The sequence below is a fragment of the Pyrus communis genome, chromosome 6, assembly GCF_963583255.1.
Source record: "Pyrus communis chromosome 6, drPyrComm1.1, whole genome shotgun sequence".
Taxonomy (NCBI): domain Eukaryota; kingdom Viridiplantae; phylum Streptophyta; class Magnoliopsida; order Rosales; family Rosaceae; genus Pyrus; species Pyrus communis.
This window is the reverse complement of record NC_084808.1, coordinates 21780688-21800593: the sequence shown is the minus strand read 5'-3', so window position 1 is coordinate 21800593 and position 19906 is coordinate 21780688. Positions and strand designations below refer to the sequence as shown.

At 41.3% G+C, this 19906-nt stretch overlaps 6 protein-coding genes across 6 annotated transcripts; 3 read left to right on the top strand and 3 right to left on the bottom strand.

Annotated features, from left to right (window-relative positions):
- The first annotated feature begins 375 nt into the window (after positions 1-375).
- Positions 376-3391, top strand: LOC137737628 (DNA repair RAD52-like protein 2, chloroplastic). The gene is made up of 4 exons (XM_068477163.1): positions 376-996; positions 1092-1129; positions 1709-1800; positions 2993-3391. Exons 1-4 carry the CDS (start codon positions 629-631, stop codon positions 3128-3130), a joined length of 636 nt encoding a protein of 211 aa, XP_068333264.1. The 5' UTR covers positions 376-628; the 3' UTR covers positions 3131-3391.
- LOC137737626 (uncharacterized) lies at positions 3333-7182 on the bottom strand. Its single transcript, XM_068477162.1, has 10 exons — positions 6827-7182; positions 6635-6704; positions 5672-5796; positions 5367-5475; positions 5177-5240; positions 5020-5075; positions 4552-4659; positions 4229-4378; positions 3916-4086; positions 3333-3755 (listed from the first exon to the last, which is right to left on the bottom strand). Exons 1-10 carry the CDS (start codon positions 7066-7068, stop codon positions 3522-3524), a joined length of 1329 nt encoding a protein of 442 aa, XP_068333263.1. The 5' UTR covers positions 7069-7182; the 3' UTR covers positions 3333-3521.
- A 362-nt stretch (positions 7183-7544) lies between these two features.
- LOC137737050 (probable glycosyltransferase At5g03795) lies at positions 7545-9651 on the top strand. Its single transcript, XM_068476401.1, has 2 exons — positions 7545-8342; positions 8667-9651. Exons 1-2 carry the CDS (start codon positions 7573-7575, stop codon positions 9151-9153), a joined length of 1257 nt encoding a protein of 418 aa, XP_068332502.1. The 5' UTR covers positions 7545-7572; the 3' UTR covers positions 9154-9651.
- Positions 9652-9963: 312 nt separating this feature from the next.
- LOC137737051 (UPF0664 stress-induced protein C29B12.11c-like) lies at positions 9964-12431 on the bottom strand. Its single transcript, XM_068476402.1, has 5 exons — positions 12188-12431; positions 11786-11897; positions 10603-10674; positions 10291-10508; positions 9964-10200 (listed from the first exon to the last, which is right to left on the bottom strand). The coding sequence occupies exons 1-5, from the start codon at positions 12295-12297 to the stop codon at positions 10098-10100; spliced, it is 615 nt and encodes a 204-aa protein (XP_068332503.1). The 5' UTR covers positions 12298-12431; the 3' UTR covers positions 9964-10097.
- Positions 12432-13987: 1556 nt separating this feature from the next.
- Positions 13988-15861, top strand: LOC137736501 (cullin-1-like). The gene is made up of 2 exons (XM_068475764.1): positions 13988-14089; positions 14717-15861. Exon 2 carries the CDS (start codon positions 14750-14752, stop codon positions 15656-15658), a length of 909 nt encoding a protein of 302 aa, XP_068331865.1. The 5' UTR covers positions 13988-14089; positions 14717-14749; the 3' UTR covers positions 15659-15861.
- A 607-nt stretch (positions 15862-16468) lies between these two features.
- On the bottom strand, positions 16469-19622 carry LOC137736431 (cation/H(+) antiporter 19-like). Its single transcript, XM_068475698.1, has 3 exons — positions 19393-19622; positions 18238-19239; positions 16469-17752 (listed from the first exon to the last, which is right to left on the bottom strand). Exons 1-3 carry the CDS (start codon positions 19579-19581, stop codon positions 16487-16489), a joined length of 2457 nt encoding a protein of 818 aa, XP_068331799.1. The 5' UTR covers positions 19582-19622; the 3' UTR covers positions 16469-16486.
- Between the last annotated feature and the right edge of the window lie 284 nt (positions 19623-19906).

The window sequence follows — 19906 nt, the reverse complement described above, 5'->3', positions numbered from 1 at the left end:
TTGATAATGTTACAATAATTTAAGAGAAGGGCAGTATCAAATTCATTTCCCATCATATGACTTGTACCGAAAGAGGAAAAAAAAATGTAATTTCATATGCAAAGAAGGTTCACATGTTGATATCTGATCACTGTCGTCAATTTTTTGTCGTTATGTCGTTGGTATTCAAAAATTGAAATTTAAATAATGTAACTAATTTTTCTAAATATTTTGACAAAAAAAGAGTAGAAACTTGATGGTTGAAGTGGTAGGTGAACGTCCTCCTTGGATCAACAAATATTGACAAAAAAGATTAACGTTAATTTAATGTCCAACCAATTACTAGTTTATTTAGTAGAAGCCTCAACCTCTTAAGGGTTGGTGTACGACCTTCCCCAGCTGACAACTTGCAAGTAGGTGGGTAGTCGTAGGTAGGCCTGTCACTCTCAGAGGTTCCGGACAACTAGACTCTGTAAACTACCAAGCAAAATACACGTCTCGCCATTTTCTTTCAATTTGGACAAGCAATCAATCGTCTTCCCATCAACCAGTCCCCATCCCCACGACTTCTGGATTCTAGAGCGAGAGAGTTTCAGAGGAGAGAGAGAGAGAGAGACTTGGGGTGTGGAGGATCGTGGACTGAAAAACAATGGCTTTGCAGACCAGTACCAGCAGCAATGCCCTGCTCTCGACATCTCCGTCGGTTCCGTCTGGGGCCGCTTCCGCGCGACTCCGAGCCCGAATGGTCGGAGCTGGAATCTGGGGTCGGAGGAAAACCGGAGGGGGAGGAAGGGTTTGTATGATCGCATGCAAGAGCAGCATCGGCGGCGATGGCGGCGGAAAGAAGGGAGTGCCCAGTTCGAATTACGTGATGCCCCTAGACAAATCGTTTTCGTATACCAACTCGTCCTGCATCACTCGCCCTCTCGCTGAAATCCTCAGAGACCTCAATAAGAGAATCCCTGACAACATCATCCAGACGCCACCTGAAAATCCCTCCTCCACCTTCATCCCCTGGTAATTTTCTCTTCTCTCTTTTCACTTTCCATTTGATTTTCTTGTTGACCAAACAAATCTCATGGAAAATTTGTGTATTTTTGTGTATTGGGTAGGTACCATGCGAACCGGATGCTGAGCTTCTACGGTCCTGGTGTGTCCCTTCTTATCCTTATCTTCTCAATTTGCAAATTCATAAGCTTTAATCATGCTCTTTATCTCAATTTTTAATTGCTCTCAAAACCCCACCTTTTTGTTTTTCAGAAATATTTTGCAATCTGTTTCTCCCTTTTGTAATCATTGCTTGGTAATTGGTGTATTTTTAACTGTTAATCTGATTTCAGTAGACAATTAGCTATCTGCATTTTTCATTTCAACCATTCTTCGATACTTGTGCAAGTACACAACTTGAGATATACGAATAATAAGTCTGCATTTTCCTCGCAAAATTTCAACACGTTGGAGTGACTCAGTGATTGGTGACGAGTGAGTAATTATAGATTGGTGTTCACCATTGTCCTTAATTCCGAATTGGTCCAAGTTAGTTTACGAAACCTTGATGCATGCGGTATGAATTTTAGGCAGAGTATTAAGATCAGCAACCCAATTCAAATTTATGAGCTTCTGGTAGTTTGCCGACTGCTACTCTCTTGCTTTGTCTAGTGACGCTACACTTTATCTAGTTTCTAGTGAATCTCCGTATGTTATCAGTTTTTAACACTCGTTTTGACAGGATGGTGTGGGGAAATCCGTGATGTTATATTTTCTGACAATGGAAGTGTGACTGTGGTATACCGTGTCACTGTACGTGGATCTGATGGAGAGGTCTGGTTCTTCTTCTTTGTACTGTGGTTCATTTATACATTATTAATATATCATGTTTGATAACTAGTTACCATATAACAATTATATTCATACCTCTGGACTAGGATCATTCTTTGCTATCGCTTATTGTATTATACATGCCATTAGAAATCACTACAGTTGCATATTCAACTTTACAACAACAACAACAAAGCCTTATCCCACTAAGTGGGGTCGGCTGTTTGAATCCTAGAATGTCACTGCGCTCAGTTTTGCGCCAAGTCTTCTGTTAGCTTGAAGCACTCCATCTCTTTTCTTAAAGTCTCTTTCCAAGTCTTCCTAGGTTTTCCTCTACCCCTTTTGCCTTGAGCCTCTGTCTCATTTCAACTTTAAAAGAAGAAGAAAAACTTCTGTATGCATATTTTTGCATGTTTAAGAAAGAATGCAGCACCGTCAGATGTTACATTGAGTTCAATAGAACAGGTTCGGGTGTCAATTGGAGTACTGATTTAGCCTATCGTTAGATCCTAATTTTGAGTTTCAGCTGAGGGTATGCAAAAATAAATTATTTCTGTCTGATTGCTTTGAATTTATGGAACACTGGTCCTAAAGAAAGAAAGAAAAAATACTGTCAAGCATTAGGAAGTGAGTCTTTCATGTATTGTTCATCTTATCATTTTGGTGGCTGATTACTTTTAAGATGGAGACTTGGGTGGAAGAGAAAATGGTTTGTTAACGAGCACTTAATACTTACTGAGTTTAAGTTTGAACGGGAATGTGAAATTGAACTATGTTAAATGACATAATTGAGTGCCCGAAAAGGGGCACAAGCCTTTTATGCAACAATATGCCTATTGAAATGAGGCAACCAATTGGACAGTGTTAAATAACTAGAAGAATGTCTTTCTCTCTTCTAGTTCAAATCAAAGGCAGTGAGGTAACTATGTATAATTATTGGCTGGATGCCTTGTTTTCGGGAAGTGGTGTATTCCCGATGTTATACGTGAGACTTAGCCAATTAGGTGCTGTAAGTTCACTCTTTCTGTTTCAAATTAGTGCCGCGAGGAACATATTGATAACAAATTGGTCAATGTCTTACTTTTGGTTTTTTTTTTTTTTTTTTTTTTTTCCAGTCGTGTTTTGTGTCATGCCCTTAACGTTGCTAGACTTAAATACCTGCAGTTCTAATATTTGATCTGACACACCGATGCAGGCACACCGTGAATCAACTGGAACAGTAACACCCAGTGATGTAGACATTGTTGATCCAGTTGCTGCAGCTGAGCAACTTGCTTTCGTCAGAGCATGTTCTCGGTTTGGCCTTGGCCTGTATCTGTATCATGAAGATTAGATGCAAAGAGACGGGGAGGATATAGCTGCACATCTTGTCATCTTTTTGTTAGATTTGTTAAGTCAGATTGCGCTTTATGCCTGTTGATGTATATATCTAACGGATGAGCTATCATATATGCTGCAGATTCATATACATATGGTTTAGGTTGTTGGGAAAAAATAATCGTGAAAACGCTGCAGATAATAGATACAAATTCGGATATTGCAATCGTGTATTTATGAATCAATAGAAACAGTAAACTATCATTATCCTTGTTTCTGATGCTTGTTTATGTACAAGACTTATTCTCATATCATTTCGATTCATCGTCCTATCGAAATACCATGTCGTCGTCTCGATGATATACAGACTGTTGTGTCTGATTTGTATGCTATTATTTGTCAACTCATCACGGCTTCAAGAGCTTCGGCCCTGTATTCGAAGTTATCCATGCCGCAACCACATCCACAAGCAGGCCTATGTCTTTAGATGCTTCTGCACGAAGTACCTTCGAGTCTACACCCCATGTGCTGCCTACTTCTTTAGCAACTGTCTCCCATGGTGTCCCGACAGTGAGATTGGCCAACATCTCACTCCCGCGATTTACTGCGTCTGCCATTGCTGGAGGCACATCCGGGAGCGCCTACATGATAGAAAGATTATTTATCTAAATTGGTTCTCTTTTAGAGATGGATCAAACTGGGGCTGCACTCGGGGAATCTAAGCATACATGCGAACAACAAATGTCAAAAATAAAAGCTACGGAGGTTTATTCCCCACTAAATGGTTGGCACAAAATTCACCTGTTGCAAAGGAAGTCCGTGATCTCCAGGTAACAAGCGAATCGACATGTCTAGCATAGTACTGATGGCTGAATCTGAACTTAACAATTCTGCCAATGTTGAAGTCTCATCAATCATATCATCCTTGAACTTCACCAGTAGATTCCTGGAAATACCGTAGTATGATTTTACCTGAAAAAAGCATCAATAGAGCGAAATTTAAGTGGTATACCTTAACTACAAAGGGAAAGTTAATACATTTGACTAAATATCATATAATCATGTAATTAAGAAGCACAGAAGCAATTTGTAAACAATTGATAGGTTTGCTTACAAGTCGCCGAGTTTCTTCGGGTTTTGGAGCAAAATCTTCTCTTCCTTTGACTAAGTCCATATACAGTGGAGGGAGCTGCTCAACTAACGGAAGAACTTGCTTCATGATGGGAGGGCTAAGGTTTTCAAATTGCTTCAAAGTCATTTCTGCCTGCAAGCATTTCAATGTCGGAGTTTCTTTGTTACTAATCATATTAATCGCTAGATATGAATAATGGAATTCTTCAATGAGATGATTATATAATCAAGCTTATGCATCATGGTTTAAAACTAAAATAATCATGTATGTACAAATTTACAACACATTAAATTTAGAAGTCTCACCCCTCGGCGGACTGTCGGTGATGATGCAATCTGTGATAAAATTGGTCCAAGGCCTTGAGCAACTGGAACGAGAACAGGTGAGAACAGAGGAATAGCTGAGCTTGCCTCCTGTCAAATTAAGGAATCAATCTCAAATTTTATACAGCAACAGTTTAAGAAACCATATACCGTGTTATTAAGCATGTGTTTAGAACTGTTATCTTTTTGTCTTGTTTTACAAGTAAATATGGTGCACCTGAGGTGGCCATGGGATGTTAAGAGATGGCGTACCATTCAACTTCGTCACGGCAGATAATGTAGGCAAAAAGAAGGGGGCATATAATGGATGTGGCTTTCTATAGAATTTATGAGCTGAAATGTTGGATCTCCAAATTTTCTCAACGAAGAGAGAGTTCACTACTTATCTCAGTTTCTTCTCTTCCCACCAAGTACTGACATGTATACTAACGAATTCAGGAAGTTAAATACCTTGTTATTGAATGCCATCAGCACATTCCCATTTCTTTGAACAGCATATCTTGAACCTGACCAACCATTCAGCCACCAACGTAATGAATTTCTAAAACCCCAAAGATTTGCACTCTTAAGAGCGGTTTATTAGGGGAAAACTAAAAAATGGCAATACCGATTAAAAGGTGGATGACAGATCCCAAAGAATGGCCAATGCCGAAAGTAGGAAGATCTTGAACCTGTACAATCAAGCACCTCAGGTTTTTATTGACCAAAAAAAAATCATCTCAGGTTTTTAGTGGAGGAAGAAAATTAAGCAGAACTAGAAACATACAGATTCTGAAGACAAGAAAAAAAAAACACACCGTCTCTTTAAGAAACCGATAGCACCTATCAAATTTGAATTGGGTTTCATCTGCAATGAAGAAGTGATCAAATCCACTAGCATATGGTGTTGCAATCACCAAAATACCCCTACAACACAAAAATGGCGGAATCATATTTTCTTCTTTCTCAAAAGCAGAAAACTCCATCAAGACCAATAGTAGATAGACAACGACCAAATACAACTTTCTATTAAAAGAAATGAGGACTGCATATGAGCTGTATTAGCACGATACAAACTATAAAAGTTAATTACCAGGCAACCAAAGTTTTAACTGAATCTCACTTTTCTGAGAGGCGCTCAAGAAACAAACGGTAGGTAAGCTGAGGGGCAGCTCCAACAAAAATACCACCGATAAAATGTACAACGGCCTTGGGTTCTGAGTTTCTCGGTTTGAGAACCCATGCTCCCTGAAATAGAGAATGATAGATAAGTTTAGTAAGGTTATAATGAATATCCTTACCCCAGAAAAGAAACCTACAATAGATAGAGTACAAACATATTTGGCTGCTTTTCAACCCGTGTCTAACATATAATCTTTATTCCTTGAAAAAGGTTTGTAGGCTACCAAATTAGAGCCTTATGAAATGCTCGAGAGTCAAGAAAGTTTCTAGGATTAACAATTGCAGCCACTACCTGTTTTACTCATCATTCATTTTGAATGGTCATGATGGGTGCGAACTTGTATACGTTGCATTTCGAGGCAAATAAGGAAGCAGAAATCACTAAGAAAGGATGACCAAGTAAAGAAGAAACTCTCATTTCGAGGCGAATAAGGAAGCAGAAATCACTAAGAAAGGATGACCAAGTAAAGAAGAAACTCTCAGGCTGCTTAAGTCCTTACTAATGAGAGCATAATTTGTTCAGGGTGTTTGACATACATTGTTTCCTTGCACGGTTTTAACATTCGAAATCTTGCTTTTGTAACTGGAAACAAAGAACAAAACTTACTATGCAAATTCGATCAAGTTTTCGATCCACTAGGCAAATTTGATCTAGTTTCATCTCAAAGCTATATCTATCCAGAAATCACTTGCACAATAGACTTTTAACTAAATAAACACCCGGAAGTGGTTCCGAATACAGAATTAATCTCGGAATATAAACATAGCTGAAGAAAATTTGAAATCCTGTGCCGGTTAACCTGTCCAGATTCCAAAAAGCTTGTGCATACAAGAATGAAGCTAAAATCGATGTGCTAAGCCGACAAATCTGAAGAAAAAAAACAAAAAGAGCATGAAATGATACCTCAACTTGATTCCAGTCTCCTGTACCATCCGAACGGCCTTGGGATTGCCTCACAGTCTCTGTAAGTAACCTACAAGTACATAAAAATAAAGATAACACTCGAGAAAGCGATATTCTAAACTACTCTAATTCAGCGGAATTCAAACCCGGGATGCAAAGGGGCAGTCGCACACACTGCCCCGAACAACTCACCTCTCAATCTCAGAATAGAGCTGAATCCCAGTAGGTTGTGGACCCTGTGGACTTGGTGGTTGTGATTGTCTCCTGGTGGTTTCGTCGTCGTAGTTGCAGCAAATCCCACTCCGACGACGGCGCTGAGAATTCGAGAGGCTGAGGAAGCGGCTCTGCGGCCGAATCAGCAGCCGCTTACTGAAAGATTGATGGGGGTGGAGGTTGGGATGGGGCTGCGGACTCCTCACCCAGCAACTGGCCATGCTTTTTCTGCTCAAAGACTTCAAATTTTTCCGACCCAAATCAAAAGCTTCGATCTTTTGCTTCAAATCCCACTCTATTTATGTCGCTCATGTTCAATTGGTCAGCTGCCTGCCATCATCTTCTTTCTTCAGAATTTCAATTAGTACAAAAATTGAAATTGATGATGTGGCCCAACCTGAAGCCCACACCCTCTAAACGTCACCGTTTCCTTCAGTTCTTTATAAAGTCCAACGAAAGAGAAATATTTTATTGTAACGGAAACACAGATGTTACATCATATGTTTTTATGTGAGTGGTGAAAATTTTTATTTTTTAAATTATTAATATTTTAACACACATATCACATCATTGATATAATAACATATAATGTATCATCTTGTGTGCCGATTACATCGAAAAATGTCTTCCAACAAACAACGAAGTTTTAGGACTTAAAGAAGACAGCCTTGTCTCTCTGTATGAAAAAACAGTTTGCCTTCACAAGTTTGGAACAAGATACCAAGATGCGTCCTCTGTACTTATCACTGAAGAAAATGCCCAAATTCAAACGCCGGCTGCTGCTGGCGGCGCTGCTGGCGCTGGCCGTCTCCTCCGCCTCATGGTTCTCCATCTTCCTCCTCCAGTTGTCCGAACAAAAGGGCCATAATTTGGGTCTGTCAGCTCCTCTTCCTCCAGATTCAGGACCTTACCACGACTGGCGTCTCTTCGCCGCCGATTTCCGAGAAATGCTCCAAACCTTCAGGATTTACGTCTATCCCACCAATTCCAACAAGTCCGATCCTCCATCCTCCTCCGCCTCCTTCGCTTCCTTCGCCGCCGTCTTCCTCCCCCACCCCAACCCCTTCAACCCGAAGCTCGGAAACTACTTCAGCGAGCACATGTTCAAGATCTCTCTCCTCTCCAGCTCCCTCGTCACCACCGACCCACAAAAAGCCCACCTCTTCTTCCTCCCGTTCTCCGTCAATCTCCTCCGCAACGATCCCCGAGTGCACTCCGACTCCTCCATCGCCGAGTTTGTCGCCAAATACACTGCCGCCGTCGGCCGAGACTTCAAGTTCTGGAACGCCTCCTCTGGATCCGACCACTTCTACGCCTGCTGTCACTCTGTTTGCAGAGAGGCCGCCGCTAAACATGCCGGGCTGCACAACAATGCGATCCAACTCACTTGCTCCTCCAGCTACTTTCAGAGATTGTATGTTACGCATAAAGATGTCGCCTTGCCGCAGGTTTGGCCGCGGCCTTCTCTGCAATCCCTCAACCCTCCACATGCCAGGTACCATTTTTATCACTCAATTTCTTTAATTGGAATTTGTATATTTTACCCAACATTTTAATTTGTTTATTTCGTTTTTGGGTAATGTTCACTTTCTTTGTTTGCTCAAGATTCAGATAGATTGATAGTCTGACAACGTAAAATACGATGATGTTATGCTTGTCCAATTCTCGATTGGGATTTATATTTCCAACTCACCATTTTAGTGTACGCATCCCAGTGTTGAGTAATGTTCACTAGCTTTGTCGACTTTGACTATGTTACCATATTAATCGTTGGTTGACAGTTTGACAATATAACATAGTGATGTTGTGCTCGATGCAGAGATAAGCTCGTTTACTTCTCCGGACGAATCCAAAACTCGAATATTCGCGAACAGCTGATCGATTTATGGGGCAACGACACTCGCATGGACATATTTCCCGGCAACCCGTCTTACCCTTATGAAGAAGGGTTTAGGAGGAGCAAGTTTTGCCTCCATGTCAAAGGCAATGAGGTCAACACTGCGAGAGTGAGTGATGCCATACACTACGGCTGCATTCCTGTTATAATTTCCAACCACTATGAGCTTCCGTTCGCTAATGTGCTGGACTGGAGCAAGTTCTCGGTTATTGTCAACCATGGCGATGTTGCCTTGTTGAAGAAGACATTGTTGTCGATAACAAGACAATCCTATGTGAGATTGTACCGGAACTTGATCAAGGTTCGTAGGCATTTTGTTTGGCACGAGACTCCCCAAGGTTACGACTCCTTCCACATGACTGCTTACCAGCTGTGGCTGAAAAGGAGCTCGCTGCGTCTGTCGGCCTAATCAAAATTCCAGCTTTGTGGCTGAGGCTGTGAAAATTGGGTCTTTACACTTCCGAAGCTGAAATTCGCACTTGCACCACATGTATGATTTGCACCGTAGTTTGTGAAACAGAATGTTTAAAAAACTAGTCTTGAGACTAGCCTAGGTGGTTTTTTTGGCGGAGCTATCAAGGAAACGCCTTTGTTCAGCGGGAGTAAGCTATATTTTCGTCTAGGTGCCGGGGAGGCACGCCCAGGCGACAAAGGCACAATCTGGGTGTTTGATTTCTTTTTAAAAGCCCAAACCCAAAACAACGTTGTTTAGGCAAGGTTTTTATAAAAATAAAACAGCGTCTCTCTCACTTCACGGTCGCGAAAAGAACAGAGAGAGCAAGAGCGGCAAACCAACGACAGCCTGCAAATCTCAGCAGTCATAGCCGCTTCTGCCAGGCATTGGATTTTAATTTGATTTGTAATGGTCTTGACTATTATTTGAATTATATGCTTCTTGTTTGCTTAATTGTTTGAATGAAAGTGGATATTTGTTGTACAAGTACTATATTTTATATATATATATATATATATATATATATATATATTAAATAATATGATAAGAAATCATAAAGTTACCGCGTCACGCCTCGAGGCTATTGCCTAGGCGAGATTATTCATAAAACGCCTTTGGCTTCGCCGTTACCTTTTAAAAACATTGGAAACATGATGTACGTCTTCGAAACTGAACGACTCCAGTACAACAGTTATAGAAAAAATGAACACAACAACATCACAGAATTTCAGGAATTACGAGCTCCAGAAAAATGTAATCCATCCATAGCGAAGATTCAACGGATTCTTTACTCACAATAGATATCTCAGTAATATACAGGTAGAAACAGTCTTCTTAAAACAGCACACTTTTATGGGTTCTTAAAACATGTAATTTTATTCAAATATATCATACTACATTTAATGTGCGGCGGGCTGTGCCTGGTATGTACGGCGCCTCAGCTGAGACTCTGGAGTGGGCTGCTGCAAGAAGATCCTCGTTGGATCGTTGGGATCAACATACCTGCAAAATTTGGAAATCATAGTTAAACCTGTGATCCTTCTATTCAGCCACTTGACTACAAGCATAAAACAGCGAAATATGTTCACTTACGCATGTCTCATCATCTCATCAACAGGAGTTTGTGCTGCTTGCAAAGGATCCACACGAGGCTGTGACTCAGCATTGGGGTGTTGATACTGATTACATTGTCTCACTGAGGAGATCAAGTTGAAAAAGAGTGGAATGAACGTCCCACAACCCCCTTCCTTGAACAAAATCTTGAATGAGTGAGTCGAATAAAGAGCCCCATGATGACCTTCTGGAACCACCTGAAATTAGTCATCAAGACCGATAAGATCTCCAAAATCAGAAAAGGGGATATAGGATGGACAATAATTGAAATCCTCTAACCCATATACTTACAGGCTCCACCTGACCAGCAATGTTGTTGCAGAAGAAAATTGGTTGATTAAACTTTTCACCATGGACATAAAGCTGAAAAATGGATGAATCCAAAGGTCAGCAAGATGCAAATAATAGACACAAAAGAAACACAGAAAGAGACATAAACTATGCGTGAAAACTGCATGAAGACAAAAGGCCGATCGTCACGTAAAAAATGCTTTTAAGCCTTACACACATGATAACAGTAGCACAACCTAAGTCCCTAGAAATATACACCAGTGAGCGACTGAAATCCAGCTACTGTTGGATATTAGGTTATTACTGATGTGGGACTATGACGGTTGACATTGAATATTAGGGGGGGCAATCATGTCTAACTGTAGGTTTATGACGAATTTGTGACATAAAAGGTTGATTAAATATGTTATAATTTCAAATTTATTAGTTCATAGTCTTGGTTAGAAAATGGCAATGAGAGATGCAAGAATTTAAAATCAGGATTCTACTGTCCTACCTAAGATCCAGTAGAGGGCCCTCGGATCAATCATAAGATCATATCAAGGATTTAGAAACAACTTAAGATGAGCTCCTGATTGACATCAAATCAAGTATTTGAAATTGGGTGAGTGAATTAGAAAGAGGCTCACAAATGGCGCGGTGAGCTTTTGGGCACACGGAAAAGGGGGAATGGATGGAGAGTGCTTCTCAGCTAGGCGGTGGGGTTTTCTTTTTCAGTGGGTTTTACCCTTTTGTGGAACGTTTTTTATTCTTCCAACAAAGTCTCAGACTCTCAATGTAGCTCAAAAAAGGGAAACAGACTAAGAACTCAGCAAGCTAAACATGCAAAAAGCAATATATTTGTTTGGTCACTCGTTGTTTCGGACTTGATATAAACATGAAAAGAGGCTTACACGGTTATAATCAACAAATATAAAGTGCTATAACCTCCGTTTGAGACAGGTAGACCGTTGAAAGAATTCCTATTCTTATGTACCTGATTATATTTCTGTGTACACTCTATAGTTCCATGTTAGTATTAGTCTGGCAGTTCCAAATCCTACTTCTTGCTACGGAATATTAACAAATAAAAATTCAAGGCTTCACAAATTTGATACACACTAACAAAGTGAACTTGTGCAAGAAAACCGCAAAAGAACGACGAAAGGAAAGCAATTTAGAAGTAAGAGCAAGTATAACATACCATGGGCATATCAAAAGCAGTAAAGCTCCCACCAGGCTTGTTGGAAACAAAGACCATCCTTATATTCGACAAGTAGATTGTTCCTTTTGCTTTCAGACGACCACCATCAGATCTGCAAGTTAAAAGCCAAATGCTCAATTCAGAACCCAATTCCAATTTCTTCAACCACATTTCGAATTAGAATAAAATTTTCACTCAGCAGTTTATACAATGCTGCAATCTTTCTCCAACAACTCCATGAAATCGAAAAAAATACTCAATCAGCCATCAATTCATCAAATCAAAATTCCAATCAAAACCCAATCGAGAACGATGAAGATTGAATGATTTAATGGGCAGAAAGAATTAACCGATCAATATTAACAGAATCAAATTCAATCAGAATTGAAAGAGAATACGAACCCGGGAATCTTATCGACCTCGAACTCGACGCCGTCTCTGGCCAAGACGAACATCTCGTTCACAAAAGGAACCGGCATGCCGTTCGGGAACAGTTGAGGATTCACAGCCATCTCTGTTTCTCTCTCTCTAGATTTCTCGGTTTCTTTCTTCTTCTTTCTCTGCCTCCTCCGGTGTACCGCCACAGAGGGATGGATCAATTTAACCGCGTCGCTCTGGCTTCCTACGGTGCGGGAATTTACCGAATCGGACACGCTCTCCAGCACCCACCCGCTTTCCGCAACCCTTTTTTTATTTTTTTTTGGTCGAAGGGAATTTTTATAACAAAGTCCAGATGGACAAATTACAAAGACTCCGGTAATAGCGAGAAATAAAACAGTAAAAATAAATAAAAGATAATACAGATAGAACGCTACATATGCACATAATGCATGAGTAAATGTTCCTATCTATATCAAAAATAAAGAATTATATATGAGTTCAAAAGCTAAGGCCCAATTGTAGAGGCCCAAAAGTAACCACACTAGAAAACCTAAAAATCCTAAACAGATCTTCGCCGGCTGCGTATGCGGCCGAATCGATGAAGACACCACCGTAAGATGCATGACTCGAACCCATCGTAGTCATTATGTCGGGGAAAAAGTGCCAAATCTTCAGATCTAATGAAACCACACCAAATATTGAACGCCACGTTTCTAGTCCTCAGTCGATACCAAGCACACAAAGGGCATCTAAATGCCCAGAACCACGCTGTAATAAAAAAGGTTAGGTGGTGTAAACACCATTCTGAATAGATACTAGACCCTTGTAGGGATGACAACATATAGTTGTCTTTGACCGGGGAGAAGTGCAAAGGAAGCACCAAGCAAGTGGTGAGGTGAGATCCACCAAATTTGGAATTTGATTCGAAATTTTGGATGATCTTGAACCCAGGGCCCCAAATCATAACCCAAAGGGATTGCCATGAGACATGGGCAAACAACCCGGAGATCACACTCCATCCACACCAACCTTTACTTTTACATTTTCGGGAATTTCAGCACACGTCCTTGAATTATAGATCTTATTGATTTTGACCCCTCTCATTTTTTAAAATTTTTTTCTTAAACTTTTAATTTATGTCACAGTCCCCATATTGGTACAAAATATCGTCAGATGAATAATTTGAAAAACATCAATGTTAAAATTTAACAAAAGTGCATGAGAGGTAAAGATGATTGTATGATTAACAAATGAGTAGTGTTATTCGCATACTCACTTTTACTTTTCATACATTCTTTTCAAATTTCAATCGTTGGATGAATTAATTAAAGAAGATCAAAGCTAAAATTTAACAAGAGTGCATGAAAGATAAAATATAAGTGTATGAATATCATTTTCCTTAACAAAATTGTCTACATACTCATTAGCACGAGTTAAAAGTTAAGACCCATCGAGGAAATCATATCGGAAAACAATTATCATTTTCTATGATTACATGTTCGATTGCATAATGAGCTGTCACTTATTATAAATAACAAAAATATCACTAAATTATAATATTAAATGACAAATGTAAGTGGGTGGGCCTTGAAATCTTTAAAATCTGTATTTTTCAAATTTCCAATTTTGCACCAAAACCAATTTACCTCCAACATTTATCCCAATAAAGTTGTTGCCCTTTTTCAGAAAAAAAAAATCGGAAAAAGCAGAGCGATATACGTGCCTATAGTGATTTTCTTCACCAGATCTTTCGCAGAATTCCTTGGGAGTATAATATAATATATATATATATATATATATATATATTATATTATATGTAGCTTTCCCATTGGGACTAACTGGGCATACGATCGTATCAGAGCCAGAAACACAGAAACAAAGCAAAGGAGGTTTTCACCTTCACTAGGGCCACAAGTTTAAAAGGTAAATTCCATCTTCTTCTTCTTCTATTTTTATTTACTTTTTCTTTTTTTGAATAATTTATTCGTTATAAATCAACCATCAAATAGTTTAACATTTCGATTGAATGCTGGTATTTGTTCATATTCCAAACGGCATGTTGAGAATTATTAGAAATCGGAGGTAGTCTTCGATTTGATTGGGGTTTCAAACTTGGGTGCAAGAGGATTATAATAAATTCATCTAATCTATTGGATTTGGAGATTCACATCTAACTTGACTAAATTCACGTCTACTCTTACTTTTGTATAGAATAATTCACTACTAATTACACTTGTAGTGTCTCCCAATTTGAATCTCTATCACCTCACAAAAAGGTCTCGATGTAATTTGAAGTAGAACTATTCCTACGGTGCATAGACACAGTGGTATCCCCTCGTATCCTCTGTGGTGTCGTGTCGCATCCTGGTGTCTTATTGTATTCCCTTGCGGTCATACAACAATTCTTCTTGTTAATTTGACGTGTTGCGTCATATCTCTGTATTTGTATCCATACATTGTAGAATTCTTCTAATTATGTTGTATTCTTCGACAAAGTTAACTAGTTTAATGTGTTAATTATTGTGTGGTTGATATGTGTTTTCATTACAGTTTGGAGGATATTGGGTATCTCCATTTACAACAATGGAAGGCAGAATACCAGTTATTAATTGGGGCCAAGGATGGAACTACATCCAGGGGAGGATTACGAAACTAATTAGGGTAATTACAGAAGGGTTACCGGAGAATCATATCGATGCGGAAGAATGCATGGCTGCTTATACCATGATCTATAACTTGTGTGTTCAGAAACCTCCTTATGACTATTCTCCTAATCTTTACGAAAAATATCGGGAGACATTCGAGGAATACCTTACTTCAATGGTGCTGCCAGTTCTAAGAGAGAGGCCAGATGAGTTTTTGCTGCATGAGTTTGTCAAACGTTGGGAAAACCACAAAGTCATCGTTAGGTGGCTGTCGCACTTGTTTATCTATCTTGATCGTTACTACATTGAGCGGAGATCACTTCCTGGGCTGAAAGAAGTTGCACTTAACTGTTTCCGCGACTTGGTTTACCTCCAGGTGAATGCGCGCGTGACAGCAGCTGTAATAGGTTTTATTCATAGAGAACGCGAGGGAGCGCAAATTGACAGAGCGCTGCTGAAGAATGTGATGAATATATTGGTTGAAATCAAGGTGGAGGGAGTGAAGACTGCTTATGAAGTGAACTTTGAAGCACACATGCTGAGAGAAACCGGTGTATACTATTCGCATAAAGCATCAAGTTGGATCATGGAGGATTCTTATAGCGATTACATGTTGAAGGCGGAGGAATGCATGAGAAGGGAGAGGGAGAGGGTTTCGCATTACCTGCATCCAAGTAGTGAAAATAAGGTGGTGGAGATTGTGAAACATTGCTTGCTGGTGGTTTATGCAACTCAACTGATTGAAAAGAAGCTTTTTTCTGAATCTGTATCTAGTGCTTCGCTTGCTGCTGATTATGTCGAGGAGCTTTCAAGGAAATTTATTGCTAGTGTAACATTGGCACGGTGAGTTTCTGCGGATTTACTGCATGACATGTTAAAATTTTGTTGCTTTTGTTTACCAGTTCAGTTCAAATTTGCTGCGAATTTCGAGCAGCTCTTTAACTACAGGATTTTGAAAGGATGGGGTTTTCTTCTGCTTAATTTGTTTTGGGACATGCATGCTTTTGTATTCAAGCATCAAGTTTTAGGTAAAACTAATTAAATTTCATACAAGCATAATGCTGTTTATGTTAAAAGTTCTGTTTGCCATACTTGGTTGGTTGTGTTGTCTCTTGTTGAATTTGCAGGGCACTCTTCAATCATCTGTAGCAGATTTTTTTATTGGCATCTCCAACGACTATCAACTGAACATGGTGTAGGTCAGGTTCATAGTCGTTGGAGATCGCACCAAACCTTTTTCCTATACACTGAACTTGATTGTTCAGCAGATATAGATAATCTATATCTCTTTTTGTAGAGATTGTTAATATTGCCTAGATGATTGTCCAAACATTATGATGGTTCAATCGAATCTTGAAGAACAAATTAAATTAGACATCGTTTAATCGTTCATATATATATGTATAGAACAAATCAACTGTTTTTTGAAATGAATGAATCAATTAAGGAAGTAAATAATTTGATAACAAATACAAGTAATTAAGCTTTGACTAGTGTAGATGCTACAGAATATAGATTATTTCCTAATTGAATATATAATCAAGGATTAGAAAGGCTAATAAGGTTCTTATTCCTGCAGTATCCTAATTAGTATCACCAAATTATATATTTCTATACCTTTATAGATGGATTAATTAATTAATTATTCATCTCTCGCACAATTAAAAGCAAACGATCAAGTTATTGGTGTATCCGGCGCCTCACAATCAGCTTCCTCCACCACAAGCGGCTGCGACGCCGTGGGATTGTACTGTTGAAGCACCATTACCGATGCCGTAGATGAAAAGTCCGACGATGCCAAGAAGCTCCCCACCGGCCCCAACTCCGCGCAGTCGCTCGAACTGTCCACCAACGGCGCCGTCGGAGGCATTCTCCCCACGATAAACAAATTGACATTTTTAGCCATCGATTTCAACACGACACAGATCTCCGCCTTGCTGTCCACCACCTTCTCCTCGTACAACATCGACGGCTCCCCCCCGCCCTCCTTATTCCCACTATTCTTCCTCACATTCATATACTCCGCCAAAAGCGACTCGTCGTCCTCCTTGTCGTCGCCCCGGCCGCAGTCTTCCTCTTCCAAAATCTTCTTGTTGTTGTCGGAAGTAATCCCGACCAATTTCGCGCCAAATCTCAATGTCTTCCCTTCTGGGGCCACAAACCGAATCAATGTCATCACAATCCCCGGATGCTCCACCAGCCTCATTCCGTAAGCCAACGCCTCCCTGTCGTCCCGCCCTCCGAAAAACGCAACCACAATATTATACGATACATCGCTGGCCGAGACCTGGGCTGTCCCGCCAAGACCCCTGTCCACCAAAATCCCAACCGAACAGGGAGCGTGTTTGAGCACCCGCTCGTTGACCGAGCGAAGTGCGTTTCCTAAAGACTCCATGGTGCCGTCGAGCCTCTGGTGTTTGTGAAACGGGAGTAAAATCATGGCGGCGTTCTTTTGGTGGGCGCTGGCGCAGATGTCCTCGTGAATGTCGTTGAGGGAGGAGATGGCGGTCATGGGGCGGACCTTGACGGAGCTGAGCTGCTCGTAGGCCTCGAATGCAATGACCATTTGGTCCTTGTTGTTTTCGTTGGTTTTTTTGTTCCAGAAGGGGAGGCCGTTGTGGCGGGCCTTGTGGACCATGGAGATGGCGGAGGAGCGCTCCGAAAGCTCCATGAGGTGCATGGCGTAGACGGTGAGGCGGCCGCGCTTGCGGGTCCCCCGGGAGGACTCGATGAGGTTGATCATGGTGGGGATGTTGCGGGTGCTGTGGAAGCAGGCCAGCATTCGGAGCTCCGTGTCGGGGTTCTTGCGGAAGACGCTGCGGTGCTTGTAGGGGGCGCCTCGGCGGGCTGGCTTGTAGATGGCCACCACTAGTGGGGTGGTGATGAAGGTGGTGAATAATGCCATTAGGACGAATATGGCGAAGGTTTGGTCGTTCAGCACCTGACATGGTTGAAAATTCAAACTCGAATAGTCAATTGTACATTTTCTATCTAGTGACTAGGATGTGTGTGTGACATTACTGATGACCACCGTAACGTGAAGTTAACGGTAATATTAGGCAGTTTAAATTTTGTAAATCAAAAAACATGAAAGTCTACTTAGTCTCCTTCTTCAAGTAACAATATTTGTGAAACGGGAGTAAAATCAAAAAACATGTGTGTTGTAAGTATACTAATACGTCATTGATGAACAAACTCGATATGTGTAACATTACTTATATTAAAATCATATTAGACACAAAAAAATAAAAACAATTTATTAATATTTAAGGAAACCTTCACATTTTGTTTCTCAATACTTGATCAAAATCATTAGCATCGTGAACGAATCATTTATTTTGTTGCTTAATTAGGGGTGAATGTGTACTAAAAACCAAACTTTTGAGAGCAATTTAGAGTGACATATGGAGGTCACAAGAAATTAACCTTTCTATCCTTGCCAATGTTGAGGACGATGAGCTCCACCAACCCCTTGGTGTTCATCAGAAACCCAAGCGCCAACGCCTCCCTGAACGGCACCTTACACGCCATCGACAAACTCACCGTCCCCACTATCTTCCCGAAAGTCGCGGTGAATATAACCAGCAGCAGCAGCGCCCACGACTGCCCGCCGCTGATGGTCGCCACGTTGGTCTTCAGCCCGCTCGACACGAAATACAGCGGCAAGAAAAGCCCCGACACTAGATCCTCTAGCTTCTCTATCAGCACCCCGGCGAACGGCCCGTCCTTCGGCACTATTATCCCCACCACGAACGCGCCGAACAGTGCGTGGATCCCAATCACGTCCGTCACGAAGCTCGCCGCCAGGACGAGGGACAACGTGATGCATATGTAGAGCTCCTTCACCGGCTCGCCGTCGGGTGACCGCCTCGCCATCATGGCAAGGAGCGGTCTTAGGGCGAAGATGCAGAAGCCGACGAAGCCGGCCCCGGAGAGTAGGACCCACACGGAGACGAGAGGGGAGGTGTTTGTGCCGGTGAGGGCGATAGCGAGGGCGAGGAGGATCCAGGCGGCGACGTCGTTCACAGCGGCGGCCGACATGGCAATGCGGCCGACGTCGGTGGTGAGGAGCTTCAGCTCGGCGAGGATGCGGGCGAGGACGGGGAAGGCGGTGATGGAGAGGGCGACGCCGATGAAAACGAGGAAGGGGCCTTGGCTGACGCCTTTGGAGACAGTGGCGCGGAGGGCGAAGGAGGTAAAGACGCCAAGGACGAAAGGGAGAGTGATTCCTGCGACGGCGATGCCTAGGGATTTCTTGCCGGTGCGTCGAATGGCGCGGATGTCGAGTTCAAGGCCGACAAGGAACAAGAAGAAGAGGAGTCCAATGTTTGCCACGGTGTCCAGAACGGTCATGGCTTTTGCCGGGAACACGGTGTGTAGAAACTTCTGGCTTCTCCCCAATGCCGACGGTCCAAGCAATATCCCTCCCTACAATTATATGTGCATGCATGCAGAATTAATATATTTTGTGTTACCAAAGCGAAACAGAAATGTTCTCTTATCAAACAATCTGAAACGTAAAATAATAATGTCGCTAAATCATGAATTTGAATCGTTGATCAGGTTAACGAAAGGACTTACAATGACTTCGGCTATGACTCGAGGTTGCCGGAGAGGTCTAAGAAGGAATGCAAGTGTTCTGGTGAAAACAACGACCAAGACAATCTGGAGAATGAGTAAGGGAAGAGCAAAATCTAGGGGATTTTCGCCTTGAAAGGATCCATTGGATGTTGCCTTCATGGGGGCAACCAGCGGTGGCGGCGGAGCCATCTTCAGATCGATTGAATTGATCAGAGATTCAATAGATCACTACACACACCATGGATACGCCAGCTACCCCAACACATCAATGTGCAAAAACCAATTGACGAAGAAATGAACCAACTCAATTCTCCTTTTCTTTTGACACGATGAAGAGAATCTCAGGAGGCTAATGATCTCCGTCGGTTGATCTCTGCGTGTGTGCAACTGCAATATGGTTTGATTCGGAACGGACTCTGGAGAGGGAACAAAAGAAGCTAGCACAGCAAAGGGAAGAGAAAACCGATACAAATGAAACCAACATACTAATTATAGCAAATGAAACACGTTGAAC